Here is a 15,294-nt window from a genome sequence, read left to right as displayed (position 1 = left end):
CTTTGTGGTTGGTCTCTAGGTCATTTTTTGGCTTTGCTTCTTCAAATTTTATTTTATAAAAATTGAATCACTTATGTGCCTAAAATGAATTAAGAGCTTACGGCAAAGTATGCAATTCCTGTACTGTGACTTCATAAGGTCATAAGTAATATTGAAAAGTCATCATGATCTAAAATATATCTTAAAAATTATTTAAGCAAAGTCTAATGGCTGCCTCTTCCAAATGAGTAAGGACCTGTTGGGACACCACAAAGCAGTACTAAGTCTCTCAATTGCTACAGTATTAGCTTTCTATAGACTCTCTGTTTGGCATAATCAGTAATTTTTAAGGCACACAAGTTTTAAGTGAATATCTTAAAAGCCTGGACTCCCATGACAACAGCACCTATAACCCTGTATGGGGTTGGGTTAGGGTTTACTTCTGCCTGGGAATAAAACAGATGTGCTTTTCTGCTAGTCCACAGACAGTGCTGGCTGGTTTTCTCTTTAATTTCCAAGTCTATTTTGAAATCAAAGGGAAATCAGTTTTATAAAATTCCAATCATGTCTATAATACATAAATGAGGAACAAAGAGGTCAGAGAGGAATGGAATGATCTACTGCCTAAAGAAATATGTCACATAAACCAAGAATGGCTCTGCCTAAAGAACTAACAGGATTAATTTAAAACAGCAAAAAACAACACAACAGAACTCAAAAGCTATAAAATTTTCTCAATTGATGTTATGAAAGAATACTTGTGGGGTGACAAGATCGAGCCCAGATGAACCCATTTGTGAGGTCCAATCTCGGTCCTGGAAATCACACTTAAGTCTCCAACCACAAGATAGACTGAATCAAAATAATGGGGTTGATGAGAGGAAGTTCAGGACCTGTATGGGGGCAGGGGAAGAGGTACTTCAAAGAGCAAGATTTTCTGCAGGTTGGCCTAATGGTCTTTAGTTTTAGTGAAACTGGGCTGTTCTCTTATTTTTATGAATGAACAAGAAATCTCTAGTCATTTTGAAAGAAACACAGCTGAATAAGGATCATAGTTGGGCTGCAAGATGATGCAAATACAGTATTAGCTCCTGGAGGGTCAGATGTATGGCTCCCTGGAACATAAGCAAACCATTTGGTCCTAAAGGGGGAGATGTGGGGGGGGGGGGTTGTGTGGCATCAGCTACCAATTATTCAGACTGAGATCCTTTCCTGCTTTGTAGTAGTACAATTAAAAATGTATCAAATGAATCAACTAGAAGAATTTGAGGGCTCTGGGGAATTTCCCCACACATTCTCCTTATATATTCAAATTTGAGATAGCACACATCTTCTAAAACTTAAATTCTCCTGAACTTCAGGTAAAGAGGAAAATTTAAGGTACCTAGCTTCAGAAAGTATGCAACTTAGATTAGAAAATTTTAAATAATTGCTCACTAAATCAAATGAAGTAGCTTCTTGTAGTAAAGTGAAGACACCCCCACCTTAAAAATCTTGCTCAAAATACAAGCCATAATCTCCCTTCACTCTTGAATTATTACTTCTATATTTTCAAAGCTATGCAGCAATGCACAGTGGTATAAGCGTAAGCTTACTGATAAGTGTAAGCTTACTTAGTTCCTAATTCAAGATGTAGCAATGACAAACATCAAATTTAAGCTGTTTGAAAGCAAATACAAACATGGGAGTAGGTTAAGACAAAGTCATAACAGATACCTATTATATTCTGTTCATCAAAAATCAAAATGATATTTCTCTTAAGGTAAAAAACCATCCAATAGAACTGAGATACTCAAAATAATAAAAAAAAGATCCCCCAAACATTTTAACAGCAATGTCTACTAAAAATAAGCAAGAAAGGAAAGATGAAATGCAAACATAAACATCGTGCTTTCCCACCTAAAAATCCACCCTTGGTATGAGCACAAAGAAACAATGAAGTCAGCCGTCAGGGGCTGACCAGGTGTTACTGCAGTCGGATGACCCAGCGGCAACATTTGCTGTAGCTTCCTGCACTACATCTGCTGCTTTTCCTTCCAGAGCATCTGAAGAGAAAGGAGATGCTTCTCTTCAGGGGTGTTAAAAATTTGGGTTGCCTATGGGACAAATGTAAGTCTGACACCTAAGAGTAATAACCACAGTGCATCAGGCCACAGGGCACTTTCACTATGTTGAAGCCAGCCAAACTCCCTCCCTGCTCACAGGGTATTCAGGCACGCAAGTGCCACGACCCAAGGGAGGTAAGGAACTATTTTTTTCTTTTAATACTTTACCATTGGCCTACAGGGACTGCCCTAAATAAGACTCACAGAAAAAAAGGCTTGGGAGTATGCTTTTAATAAATTCTCTAGGGTCCTTGCTCTGAAATATTTAACAAGCTTCAGCATCTTCTTATTCTCTACGACAACGACCAACTCAAGCCAAGGTTTAATCTGCTTTAAAAACTGACATCAAATGTGTTGTTATTATAGGTGTTTTCTTATTAGGCCTGACTTATTTGAACTGCGAATTCTCATTTAAAATTCTTTGAGATACTCATTCATAAGATTTCTGGTATAAACACACCTCTAAGAATTCCAGTTCTGAAGGATGTAATTAGCCAATTAAAATTTCCCTTCAGAAGGAAAAAGCTAGATTGGCAAAGGTGGTTCTCTTGAGCAGGTAATATGGTACGTAGGCCACAGGTAAAAGCTGTGCAAGCATCTGTATGTCAGTATTTGTCTAAAAAAGAGCAAAAAGCATACAGAATTTTTAAAATGAGCTACCAACAGAAACGCTTCTGTGCATGTCAACTGGCCTTAGCTGGTATTCTCTGGATGTGTGCAGTTACCTATAAAATGGAAGATTCTGTGTGAGGAAGGGGCGGTCAGGGCCCTCCCCCACCCCCAGATGTTTTTCTAGTCCTAACACCTGCGGGCAGCAGATGCAGTAAACAAGCAGTTGTTTGTAATGCAAATTCAAGTAACATGGATTTCTTCAGCTACCCCCACCTTCAGCTCAAACACAAATGGTCACCCAGCTCCTGACACCCTAGATGAAAATTTATCACTGAGGATGTCAGTTACACAAACACTAAGTCCTGCTAAGGAGAGAGTAAAGAGCAAGAAGGCAGAAGCTCGGTTAGGGGTGAATAAGAGAGGCTGCTTTCCGGTTAAAGGGTTTTGGATCTCAGACCCATTAAAAACAGCTGTTGGGTATTAAAAACCAAAGACTACAACTGGCCCCTAAAAAAAAAAATGGACATGGCCTTGTGGTTAAAACTGAAAAGCTTCTATAATTGTGCAAACTGCAGAATATAGCAAGAAAACGTGCCTAAAATAAGTACGTCCTAAAATGTAACAGAATATACCAAAGCAGCAGGTAACAGGGTAAGGTAACTGTTTCCTGACCACACCCCTTTCCTCCAGTCGACACCCACCAACATTTATTCTGGCCACAAGTCTTTCCTAAACAGTGAATGACTGTCAATGCACTGACCTCAAAATTTTAATACATATACTAACAATAAATACCTTCTAATCTATCAGAATTTCAAAATTATTAGTATTAGCTGGAGGGGGCGGGGGCATGCTGGAGAGACCTAAAGCAGAAAATGCTGATTTAAAGAAAAGAAGATTAATTTTCAATATGCTTAGGGATAATTTATCCATACCAGATTTTTATTATATTGACTTTTAATAATTACCGGTTTGAAAGGAGAAGTGGCTGAACTAAAGAATAAATCCCACAAATACTTATTAAACATGAATTGTGTTTACAGCTGAAAAGTGTAAGATTGTTTCATGGGTTACCTTCTATTGTTACCAGCACAGAGACTATAATTTAGATTTGTCAGAAAGATTATTTGTTCTAAAAAAAAACCTTTCAGCAGAAATCTCCAATTATCCCTTACCTAAAACATATTTTCCTCCTCACCATTCAAAAACACTCCAACAAAACAGCCCAACTATAAAAGAAGTATCTGATATGTTTGCATATTTAGTTCAACAAATATAAAGTCTCCTACAAATTTTAAAACTGAGAAGCATTTATTTGGGGTGATCTCTAAATATTAAACTGTATTTGCTTAATTAATTAATATACCTTTTAGGCAGGAGATTCACACAGACAACTCTATCATTAAATATTTGAAAAGCCTTTTGAAATAAAATACGAAAACACTATATCATATAACAACCATCACAAGTTTGCCAAGGTCACCATTTTAGCTGCTATATTAAAATTAGAAATATCCTATTCCTTGGTTGAAAGTTCAAATCTTTTTGAAATTTATGGGAAAATAATCACATTAACTTCTAAATCATAGTGCCCACATATATTTCATATACCTATCATTTTAGCAAAGACTACAAATAATCACACAAATACTCTCATTTGTTCACAACTGATTCCGCTCTCTGCTACTTTGATGAATCTTCTAGATCTCAGATTCTCTTTACTGAGGTATTAATGCCAGTACTTTCCCGAAATGTCTGTGATTTTCTCCCCCACTTAGTGGAAACACCGGGCTAATAAGGCAAAGACCATAGGTTCCATTTTCATGATTCTGGATTTGTCTCCCTGGAGGAACAGACTGAAACCCTAATCCCCAAGACCCACACATCCATGTTTTTCACTGGGGGGTAGATGGCAGAGGGAGAATAAGGCTGAAATACGGTAAATATATTGATGGATCAGTGAAAATCCATCACTACCACAGGAGGGACTATTCTCCGGAGAACTCCATCACCAGCACATTTCACATTCACCTGCTATACAAGTTATCCTTTAGATGTCTGCCTCCTGTACACATGAGGTTTTGGCTTCCCAACAAAGAAAAATAGCATCAAATAATATATCTGAAATTTTTCACAGTGTTAAATATTTAATAATAGTTATAATGTCACTGTATTTTTTAGAACCTTAAAAGTGAGCCACGAGATATAAAGAACAATCTTCATTAGGATTATCTTCAAATGATACTTTCTCAACAACTGATAGTAAAAATACCTCATCCCCATCCCCCAACTGACCTTTAAAAAAACACTGGGTAATATAATAAAATGAAACACTGTTTTAAAAGCTGAAGTAACATTCTAAACGTTCAACAACAACTGAGCTAAAGTAGTTCTGATTCTAGATAGCTTATGGGCAGTGAAAAACTATACAGTACTTAGTTAACTGAAAAATTAAATCAATTTTCTCCTGTCATCAGCATAAAAAGCACAATACTCATAAGATCATGAGTTTGTTGACTTGACTTTACTTGATTTCATGATAACTGGAGATCTGTTATTTATTAATCTTACCCAAAAAGCCAAAAGCTACAATTCCAAGAGCAAGACATCAAAGGTGGCCCTCTTTCAAGGCAGCCATTCTTCACAGCAGGTCTTATTTAGTAATGACCAGTCACATATAATGAAAGAATTTCTAAAGTGTTTTAAAAACAAACATTTTGCTAAAATACAAATTAACTTCCACTTCTGAAAATAATTTGCAATATCAGCACGTTGTTACTCACTGTTCTTGGGATGGGTGGAGAAAGAGATCCATTCGACATGTATGGGTCGTTATTCATATTTGGCATCATTATGTACCCGGAATAACTTGAGTAGGAGGGTCCCTTGTTGTAGAGGCCTCCATCTGGATGCTTTCCTGCGAGAATCCAAATACCAATCAATGATGCATTGATTTCCTTTTTATATCACTGTATTTTTCATCTGAAAATCTAACAGTTCTATATCAGACCTTATATAAAAGACTGGTTTACAAAATACTGTAACTGGATTATTATGCTCTATTTTAGATTGACAGTATTTATTCTCGTAAATGACTTAGCAGCAAAACAGATGTTTTAAAAACATGTGGTTCAATTTACTTCCACTACTGACGGGTGTTTTTACAAAAATAAGTGTTATTCATCTAACTTAATTTGTTCTAAAACTAACAAACTGGACCAAGAAATACAGGCACAGGAAAAAACACACACAAACCTAAAGCTGTATTATAAACGTATTAGGCCATCTGGCCCCCCCGCCCACACACACACATTTATACACCTGAAGTTATGCTCTACCTTATTGGCAAATTCAAAAATTCTACCTGTGCTTCTAGGTTTCTAGAAAATTTCTAGATTTTATTGAGAGAAAGAACTGTGTCTAGTACATGGGCAACTAATCAAATTTATAAAGGATTAACTCCAGGAGATTTAATTTTATGTACTACACCATTCTGCCAAAGAAATTTGTGTGTTTAGTATATACGTTTCTTCTCTTTAATCTGTATAACCATTCTGCAGCTAAGAAAGTCTGATATTATAGTGCTTTTCCCGTCTTCTCCTGGCTGACAGATTGTATGTACGAACACTTCATTCTGGTCAGGCCAATTGTAAGAAAAGGAGAACAGAAGTGCAGACTATTCGAAATGGAAACCCTACAGATTATGTGACTATTTTAAAGTCACAGGGAACTGTCCTTAAATCTAAAAAATATATGCAATTTTTAAAATTTTGAGCAAGAATCAGGCATGGGGAGAAAGTCTAACATGTTCCATATTCAAAGAGCTAATTTTAAGAATCAAATTTTCTATTTTTACAAGGTAGATTCGGTTTACTGAGCCACATTCAGTCCGTGCATTCACTGCCTGCCTTCTCACTGTAACAAGAAATAGAAATTTTACAAAGGAAAATCCATTTGAAACGATTTCTTGTTGGAAAATAAATTGGTGTAGATGGTCACTCTATAACAATGCAGAAAAAAAATACTAAAGATCCAAGTCAGTAAGAACTTTGGTTAAAGTAAGAAAAAGAGGAAAAATTATAGACATTTCCTCTTCCACATAGTCTGGAAGCCAACTAAAATCCAAAGGCCCCTAAAACTCATTCAAAGACAGTTTTAAAATTATGTAACTATACATTACAAATAGGTGATAAGTTTGCTGGATTTTCTTTCCCATTTTGTTAAAATAGTGGACATAGTTACATCACATCTGATACACCTACATTCACAAATTGCACGTGAGGTGATAACCTTGGGAGAAGTAGAATTAGTGCCTTACCATCATCAGGGTGTTCTCTGGCTTTGTCGTGGTAGGACTCCTGAGAGGGTTGTGCTTGTCTGGCCACCTAAGAGCAAGAATCCCATGCCCCCCCAGAAAAGAAAATCAGTTTAGAGTTTGTGATAAGGGTGTGTCCACTGGTAATTCAAAGGATGAGGGACTGGGCGCAAGTCACTCTACCCATTTTAGCAATCCAAGAGGGATAAGCTAGGGTTGAGAACTGGGAAACCTTTCGCTTTTTCTTTTCAACACCTATTTATTTTTCAGTGACTATCTACTCAGGACTAGAAAGTATGAAAAATAATAAAACAATAACAGTACAACACACCTGGGAAAGACCCACATGCTGCTCTGACTGCTGATTGCTACAATGCATCAAGGCTACTTGTACACCTAATGTGATCGGAGTTGGACTTAATGGGGTTCATCATTTTGATAGCTTCTCTAACCACAGTTCACTTCAATCAGTGCTAATTAAAATCGGGCTGAAATATCATTTTACAACTAAGAGGACATTTTAAATAGAAACTAGGCCCTCACAGATGGTGGTATTAAGACAACTTGTCCCAAGCAAGTCCCAGCAGGAGTCCGACCCCTTATAACCTACCACGGCTGGCTAAGTACAAGCAGACAAGGGAAAAAAGTGAACTATTTCTGTGGTTAAAGGGAGGAAAATTTGAGAGTTGCGTTATAAGCATCTAAAAGGTAGCCCAGCTAATATCAATTCTGGTAACCACCATCCACCCAGACTCAACCACGTGCAAATCAGTGGTATCACCCCTTCACCATCTTCCCTGGTCTGCCCCATGCCCACTTACCACCACAGCAAAGATTAACAGAGCCCTAATCCCTGGGTTCTATGCTTCAAACTGCAGAGCCCTTCTTCCCAGAGCAGAAACGAAAATGTGAAGGGGGTGGCAAATTTATTCATGGAGTAAGGAAGGATAAGCAAAATGAGCAGAAAGAAAAAAGAGGCTGTTCTACAAAAACAAGCCTGGCCTCTACGTGTTTTTTTGGGTGTTATTTGGTTCTTTGGACATATGTCCTCCCGGTAATCTACCATCCCCAATACATAGTCACAAACCTTTTAAGTGGGGTAGGGTGTACCCTAGCTCCCCCTCCCGACCCCCCTTCAAATTGGCATGCCGGGATGAAAGATTCGAGGATAACGAACATCTTTGTCTTAGAGCCCAGGCCCCCAGCCTTCCAAATGCATACTCACCCCTGCCATTGGGATACAGAAGGTAACTCTGAAGTGTTCTTAAACGTGTTGTTTAAAACCAAATATGTCCCCGCCCCCAAAACCACACGCTTTCTTTTTGGGGGCAGAAGGATGCCATTTAAGGGAAAAGGGTATACCCTCCAAGTTTATTTGGAGGGAAAAAGCGTTGGTGAAATCTTTTGAGTGTTAGGACTTTTCTACCGGATTTCCTCCAAAGCGTTTCCCAGTTGTTAAAGGAGGGTGGCCAGTGGAGTGTCGGGTATCAGGGTCCATCCGCCCACCCCCCCTTCTGAAACTCTCCGCCGCCCGAAATAGCCCTTGCGCGAGGTCTCGCTTGCGGCTTTCTCTCGCCGGCACGCACGTGTCTCTATTTACTCTACTTAGGTTACCTGCGCTATCGCCCGCAGCGGGCCAGGAGATCAGATAAAGCGCTTTTCACCCTTCCCTGTGTGGGTGCCCTGGCTTCCGCCACATCTCAACTCTCTCTGTCTCTGTCTCTCTTTCCCTTCTTTTTTTTTTTTTTTTTTTTTTTGGCATAGATTTAAGGCCTGATCCAGGCCCAAACTTACCCCAATGATTAGCGCTTTTCTACTTTAAGGGACCAGGGTTGGAGAAAAGTAGTGTTGGCGGCGGCACTGGGAGGCTTCCCGCCCTGGGGCGGCTCGGCTCGGTGCGCCCACGGCTCCCTGCGGCCGGCCTGGGCGCTGGGACTCCAGCAGCCGCAGAAACCCCAGCCGCGCGCCCCCTGGGCTGGCCGGCTCCGCGGGAGCCCCGCTCCGCGGCGGTTAGGACCGCCCCGCCTGTGCTCGGCCCACGCCCGCCTCCCCTTCCTCTGACAGCGGCTCTGCTCGTCTCTACCTAAACCTTTGGTGGTTTAACGCACTTCTGCAGAGACATCTACCGAGAGAGAGAGCGGGTGCACTTTATTTTCCGTCCTACGGAAGAACTTCTCAGTGTTGTTCAGATATCCTCGCTTTAGTGCAGAGCACCCTCTCAGCCCCACTTTAAAAAGCCCGCAGGCGAGACGTTAGGGGTTGAGGGCAGCTTCTCCTGCCCACAGCCAACAATTTAGTCATCGAACTCCAAAACTGACCCACCTGTAATAACCTTCCCTGCACACTCCTCCACCTCCCACCGACACCCACACCCCCCAACACACGAAGAATGTTGGCCAGGAGGTCCACCCAATCCCCCCCAAGCCCCCACGCCAGCAGACGAAGGACCTACTCGGGACCCATCAGTCGAGACTCCCAGGATCTCCTTCCGTCCTCTAATTTTCCCCGGGAGCCGGCACGCCTCTCGGACCTTGGGGCAGCGGCCCGCTCACCTCGTGTCCGTTGCTGGCCGGGATGATTTCAGACTCATTAACCAAGGAGGACTTGATGTCGGCTAAGTCGCCTTCCTCTTCGGGGTGACTGATCTCGGCGAAGATTTTCTCCTTCTGAGGATCGCCCTCATCTTTGAAGGGGATCATCTCGTCGGTGGCGCAGAGTTCCGGGTCTCCCCCGCCGCCGCCGCCGGCCCCGGAGAGTTGGGGCATCCCGACAGCCCTGTAATCTCCGCTCCGCGGAAGGAGCACCCGAGGCGGCGGCAGGAAAGACAGGGACTCAACGAAAGAGGAAGGAGAAAAAGGAGGTCTGGAAGGATGCGTGAGGGAGAGGAGCGGGCGGAAATGGGGCCGGCAGCCCGCGGCCGGAGCAGCTGCGGCGGCGCCCCAGCCCCGGCGGCCGCCCGCGCCTTCTCGCTTCGCGGAGACCGGCGCCTGCGCCCGCCCGCGAGGCCGAAGGGCACCGGGCTGCTTAGGGCTGCGGCAGCCGGCGCCTCTGGGGGCGTCTGCGCTGCGTGGCGCGTGCTAGGCTAGGCTGTCCCGGCGGCCACCCCACGCCCCCAGCGTCTCCAGGGTCTGCGCGCGGAGGACGCCGGTTCCGGTGGAGGCGCGACTCTCCCAAGTGCAGAGGACGGTCCGTCGGCGCGTCCCTACGCAAACCTCTCCACCCTAGCTTTCCCGGTTGCCAATTTGGGAGTTTGTTTTCCGAGAAAGGAGGCAAGCTGGGCAAAAAGACTCCGTTTGCCTCAGCAGAGAAGGTGCAAGGAGAATCAGAAGATAACGAAAAGTCCACTTCCTGGAGGATATAAAAAAAATTAAAGAGCCACCCCGGTTGGAGATGTCCGTTTTAGAGCTTCTTATTTCCTTCCCTTTCGCTTCGGTTTTCCTTCCCCAGGCGCATTTAATCTGCTGGAGGAGGAGGAGGAAGAGGAGGAGAAGGGGGGAGGAGGAGGAGGAGGGAAGAGAAAGAGAAGAAGTTTGCCAAGAATAAAGTTTGTGCGGGCGAGTTCTGGGAGTCGACGGTGGAGGGTACGGCGGAGTCTCGGGGAATCACAGCAGGGGCCTCGGACCCATATGTTTCTGCGTGGAGCTCGAGCCGACACAGACACAGCCCGACCCCTCTTTGTTCCCGGCTCGAGTTACTCAGGCTGGCGCTCTCGCTCGCCGCTCTCCACGCCTCCGCCGAGCCGCTCTGTCAAAGCAAAGAACTGCATGCACCCTTCGGGTTCGCCTGGCCGAGGGGCGGCGGGGGGGAGTGCCCTGAGCTGGGCCGCGTTCGAGGCTCCCGGCGCGTCCAGGCTCCTCGGACCGAGAGTACTCAACCCGGTCCCTCCTCCGCACCCTGCCCCGCAGGTGAGCGGCAGCGACTCCCCAGAGCTTCTCCTCCTCCCGCGCCTGGCTGGCGCTGAAAAGCTACCCACTTGCGTCTCTTCTCCTCCCCCTCCCCTCCCCCGCCTCCAGCTCTCCTTGGCCGCCCGCTGGGGGTGGGGGGGCGGCGAGAAGGAGGTGGTGATTGAGGACTTTTTTTCTTTTCCCAGAGCCTGTAGGACGAGTCCTTGGGGGGGGGGGGGGGGGGTGTGTGTATGTGTGTGTGTGTGTGTGTGTGTGTGTGTGTGTGTGTGTACGTACGTGTACGCGCGCGCCTAGAGGAAAAAATCAGGCAACTTGCTAAGAGAAGGAAGGACCTAGCGCTTCCTGTAACCCACGAAGAAGCACCCTTTGCCCGCGTGAAATTAACAAGAAACTCTGCTGAGGAGGTTTAACTTCAACATCTAAGTATCCCTTCTCTTGTCCCCCCCCCACCTTCCTTTGCTAGTCTCTCTCCCCACCCTCTTTCCCGCCTCCCTCTCTCACCCTCCCTCCCTTTGGCAGGGCTACGAAGATGAAAGAGAAGCCGCCGCAGCTGTGATCGACACCACATTGATAGATGCTCTGACCGAGCGGATGAGGCGGGAATTGGGGACAGAGAGAAGGAAAAGGGGAAAATATAACAGACATTGCTCAACTAAGAGAACGGAAACAAGGACAAGAGAGTTGTGGCTTTCCTAAATTATAATGTCAAAGGACAAGAGAACTCATGCTAGCAAAAATTAAATCTCTAGGCTTACCGAGAAAAATAGGATACAGAAGAAATAAAACTGAAGATTGGATCTTGATTACCACCTTTTTAAACAAGATCTCTTTCAGTACATCCTCACCATGGGATGTACAGAGAAAGTTGTGCTAGGTTTCTCATGGGATTTAGGAGATACACGCCACAGTGTATGGGAACCAAATAGAGAATGAAAAAACAACCCAAGGAGGAAGAGAGAAGGCAAAAGGACCCAGAAGTGCGATGCCAGTAAAGGGAGGGAGGACTGGGCAGTCTCTGGCACCTTGGACTGTGCTCTCAAAGAGACCCTTGAAGATGCAAATCCGAATTCGACCTCAAAAATTCCTCAACCTCTACCATCTCTTTGATGCATTTTGTACAAGGACAGGACTTTTAAGGAGATGCTTTGTGAAAGTTACAGTATAAACGAAGCTGAAGTTTGAAAACATGTTACATTTTGTTCCTTGGCTCTCAAATACCCTCAGTTAAAAATCCAGGCAAAATTATTATATCCAATACACTAGCCATCTGTAAAACCTCAGAACAGTAAACAAGAGGCAGAGAGAAATGTGTCTCCATCTACCTTAAGTTGAAAATAGGGAAAACACCACAGAATCAGACTTTAGCTCTATTTTATAGGAACAGTCATGCAAAGATCCCTCTTTTCCCCTGGGGAAAATTGCATGCTGCTGGATATTATATAAGACCTTAACAGTGCTAAATGAGCACTTAAAACTTTGCCTACTCCTAACTACTTCCTAGGGATGGGAATTTACTAGGAAGCAATTTAAAAAAACTATCATTTAAAGGGTTCAGTTGGTCACATACAGCGTGGTTAGTTGTCACACATATTCTATCCAGGGGGTGATTTGGGCAAAATTAAGGAGCTGGTGATGGGAGCCAGGAAGAGTAAAGCATTAAATACACTTTAAATGCTGGCAAATCAAAGCCTTAGAGATGAAAAACAAAAAGAATATTCTGCTGTTACAATGTGCCTATAAGATAATACTGAAAAGAGTGGGGGGAAAAACCATTTTTTATTGGTGGCAGTAGTCAACTTCACTTGAAGCTATGCACCAACGTGAGTGCAAAGTACTAGGGATGTGAAGAAGCAGCTATGTTAGACAGTACCCTCTGTTCTAAAAGAAATATGGGAAAGCCATGTCAAAAGTTCTCCCACAAATGTGCCAGTTTGGCTGATAGGAAAAGAACTGGGAAATGCAGTTTCACTAAAGTAGCCAGAGTAGAGAGGTTCCTTAGCTTCAAAATGTTGAGGAGGGCGGGGGTGGGGGAAGGGACACGGAATGGCCAGAGGATATTTTCTGGAAGCCAAAAAAAAAAATACTAAGTGGCAAGTCCTACATCTCCTTGTACAACTAATTCGAATCGCATTTTCTCCTTCATGTTAATTATCTGGAGTCCGGAGTCATTTGGAGATCCCGTTCGGGTGTCCTGGAGATTAGAAGCTCGAGAAGATGGGGATTTAGGAATAGTAACTAGTGGGAACTGTTTACTAGAAGAGCCGAGGGTAGGTGGCTGTGTTTGATATTTTTCGGTAACCCTCTCCTATGGAAACATTGCTTCTAACGAAATCACCCACCGCTTTGCTCTGTTTATGTGACTGTTTGTCCTCCCCGTGGCGTGCGGGTGTTGTCATTGTCCTTAGCATTGTTGCAAATCTTGAGACGGGCTGTACTTGAAGGGGGCTTTACTAGGAATCATTCACCCAAGTTTATTTAAAGCTTTGTCTGAGAAGCTCCACGTCACGTCTGTCTCTTCGGGGTGGGGGGCGGGTTGGATGGGGGTTGGAAAGCAGGGGCACTCAGGGGTGCAGTAATCCTGGCAAGAAGTTCCTTCTCCTTTAACAGGTTCAGTGGTGTTCCAGGCAAAGGCATTTCTGTCGCCGGGAGGTCTTTTCTAATTCGTGTGGGGGCTGCTATTACATATGCAAGCCGCCCGCTTTGGGTGCACAGTCCGGGATGTGGTGGGTGCGGCGCGGGAGAAACTCCGCCGCCCGCCGCCCCCTTCCCTCGGATGTAGAGGCGGGTTGTTCGTGTGAACTCGAGCGAACGACTAGAGGTTGTTGGCTGTTGCAGGTTCACTCCTTCAGGATGTGGGTTTCAGGGGGCGTTTTGATGTGATTTAATTCCGACCGTGAAACAATTGCTAGGGGCTGGCTGGATTGCTGTTGGTTTTTCCCCTCTTGGTGGCTTTGGTTGGTTTGGGTTCAGTTTGGGAGCGAACAGTGACTTGTTTTATATCAACACTTCCCTCGGTGCCGGGCGCCGTCGCCGGCGCTGCGCGTGGGGGACGAGGCGCCCACCCGGAGCCGGAACCGAGGAGAGGGGGGCGCGGAGACGGGCCTCGAAGTCCGCAGGGTAAACGGCCCAGCTCCCCGCGGGTGCGGGCAGGAGAACCAGAATGACCCCCACACACCAGGGACCCCTCCCCCTGACGATTTTGCTGCCAAGTCGACTCAGCTACAGACACTCAAGTGAGTCCTTAATTACAGGGAGGAGAGAAAAGCGCGGTGCCCTTCAGAGCCCTCTCCGCCCCCTCGGTCCTAACTCCCCCGCCCAGACTCCGGGTCTTCCCCTTTGTGTGGCCTGGACTCTCTCCCAGCTACAACTTTGGTGGGATCCCAAAGGAAGGAGGTGGCGGGGGCCTACGGAAGAGGATGCTCGAGGGGAGAGCAATGGGGGTGAAGAACTAGAAAAAACGAAAAATGTGATTCCAGAGAGGGACGGAACTCCAGCACCCTCGAGTTCCCCCAGCTTCAGCGGGGGGCGCGCGGTGAATGGCAGTTTGTATCCCAGGCGTTCTTCCGCCTCTTCTGGCCTCCCCTACCCGCCGGGGTAACAACTCCTGGGACCGTGAAAAAGTCGTTTCCAAATTCGGCCTCCTGCGGACGCCGGGCTTCCGCGGCGCCCGCGACGGGGTGGCAGCAGCCGCAGCCCCGCACGACCCCGTGGGGTCCGCCCACGGAGCGCCCCGCGGCCGCCCGCGCGTCCAGCCCTCGAGTGGCGTCTCCCGCGCTCGTGCGGGTGCGGGCCGAGCTCGGCGTCTGCAGCTCGCTGGATGCGGGGCGGAGGCGCGCCGGTCCTGAAGCCCGAGTCCTCCCGCGGCCACATCCCAGCCCATCTGGGACCAGCCGGCCCTCTGCCAACTGAGAGGCGGGGGCTCAGCTCCCGGGGCCGCCCAGAGCGAGAGGAGTCCAGCCAGGGGGATGGCGGGCAGGAACGAGGGGACGAGGGGCGGGTTCGGAGGGGCGGAATGGGCCAGAAAGAGCCCCGCCACGCGCCCTCACTGCGGGGTTCCGAGATGGGAGGGAACCCTGTCAACCCCCGCGGGGACCGCGGCTCCGGCGCAGAGGAGCCGGCCGTGCGTCTGGAAGGGGGAATCCCCAGTACGGAGTGGAATGGACGAGCGAGCTGGGATAAATGTGCAGAGGCCACGGGTCGGCTCGCCTAGTGGGCTTGACGTAAAATCCGTTCCTCTCCAGTCTGAAAACTTTTCTCAGGCGCCTTAACTTGGCGTGGGGACCGGCCTCGGGCCGCGGCGGCCCGCCCCTTGAGCCCCTCCCTCCACAGCTGGTCCCCTCCGCCGCTCGGGCCGGGGACGCGCGCGGGGCAACCGCGC

The 15,294-nt window shown here is 46.2% G+C and overlaps 1 protein-coding gene across 7 annotated transcripts in view; it reads right to left on the bottom strand.

The window, feature by feature from the left end:
* Window positions 1–10,962, bottom strand: part of LEF1 (lymphoid enhancer binding factor 1) — a 121,612-nt gene extending 110,650 nt beyond the window's left edge. For 2 of the 7 annotated variants that reach the window (XM_029942165.1, XM_029942172.1), the window contains exons 1-3: window positions 9,564–10,962; window positions 7,015–7,081; window positions 5,480–5,613 (exon numbers count right to left, since the gene is read on the bottom strand). In XM_029942165.1, the coding sequence (XP_029798025.1) occupies window positions 5,480–5,613; window positions 7,015–7,081; window positions 9,564–9,776 (414 nt within the window). In that variant the 5' untranslated portion in view covers window positions 9,777–10,962. Of the gene's footprint in view, window positions 1–5,479; window positions 5,614–7,014; window positions 7,082–8,236; window positions 8,322–9,563 lie in introns of those variants that run through there. The other 5 variants (XM_029942157.1, XM_029942140.1, XM_029942150.1 and 2 more) reach the window with 4 other exon arrangements.
* Window positions 10,963–15,294: the final 4,332 nt, after the last annotated feature.

Source organism: Suricata suricatta, chromosome 1 (assembly GCF_006229205.1).
Source record: "Suricata suricatta isolate VVHF042 chromosome 1, meerkat_22Aug2017_6uvM2_HiC, whole genome shotgun sequence".
NCBI classification, from domain to species: domain Eukaryota; kingdom Metazoa; phylum Chordata; class Mammalia; order Carnivora; family Herpestidae; genus Suricata; species Suricata suricatta.
The sequence above is the reverse complement of the archived record's forward strand: the minus strand, read 5'-3'. Positions and strand labels throughout refer to the sequence as shown.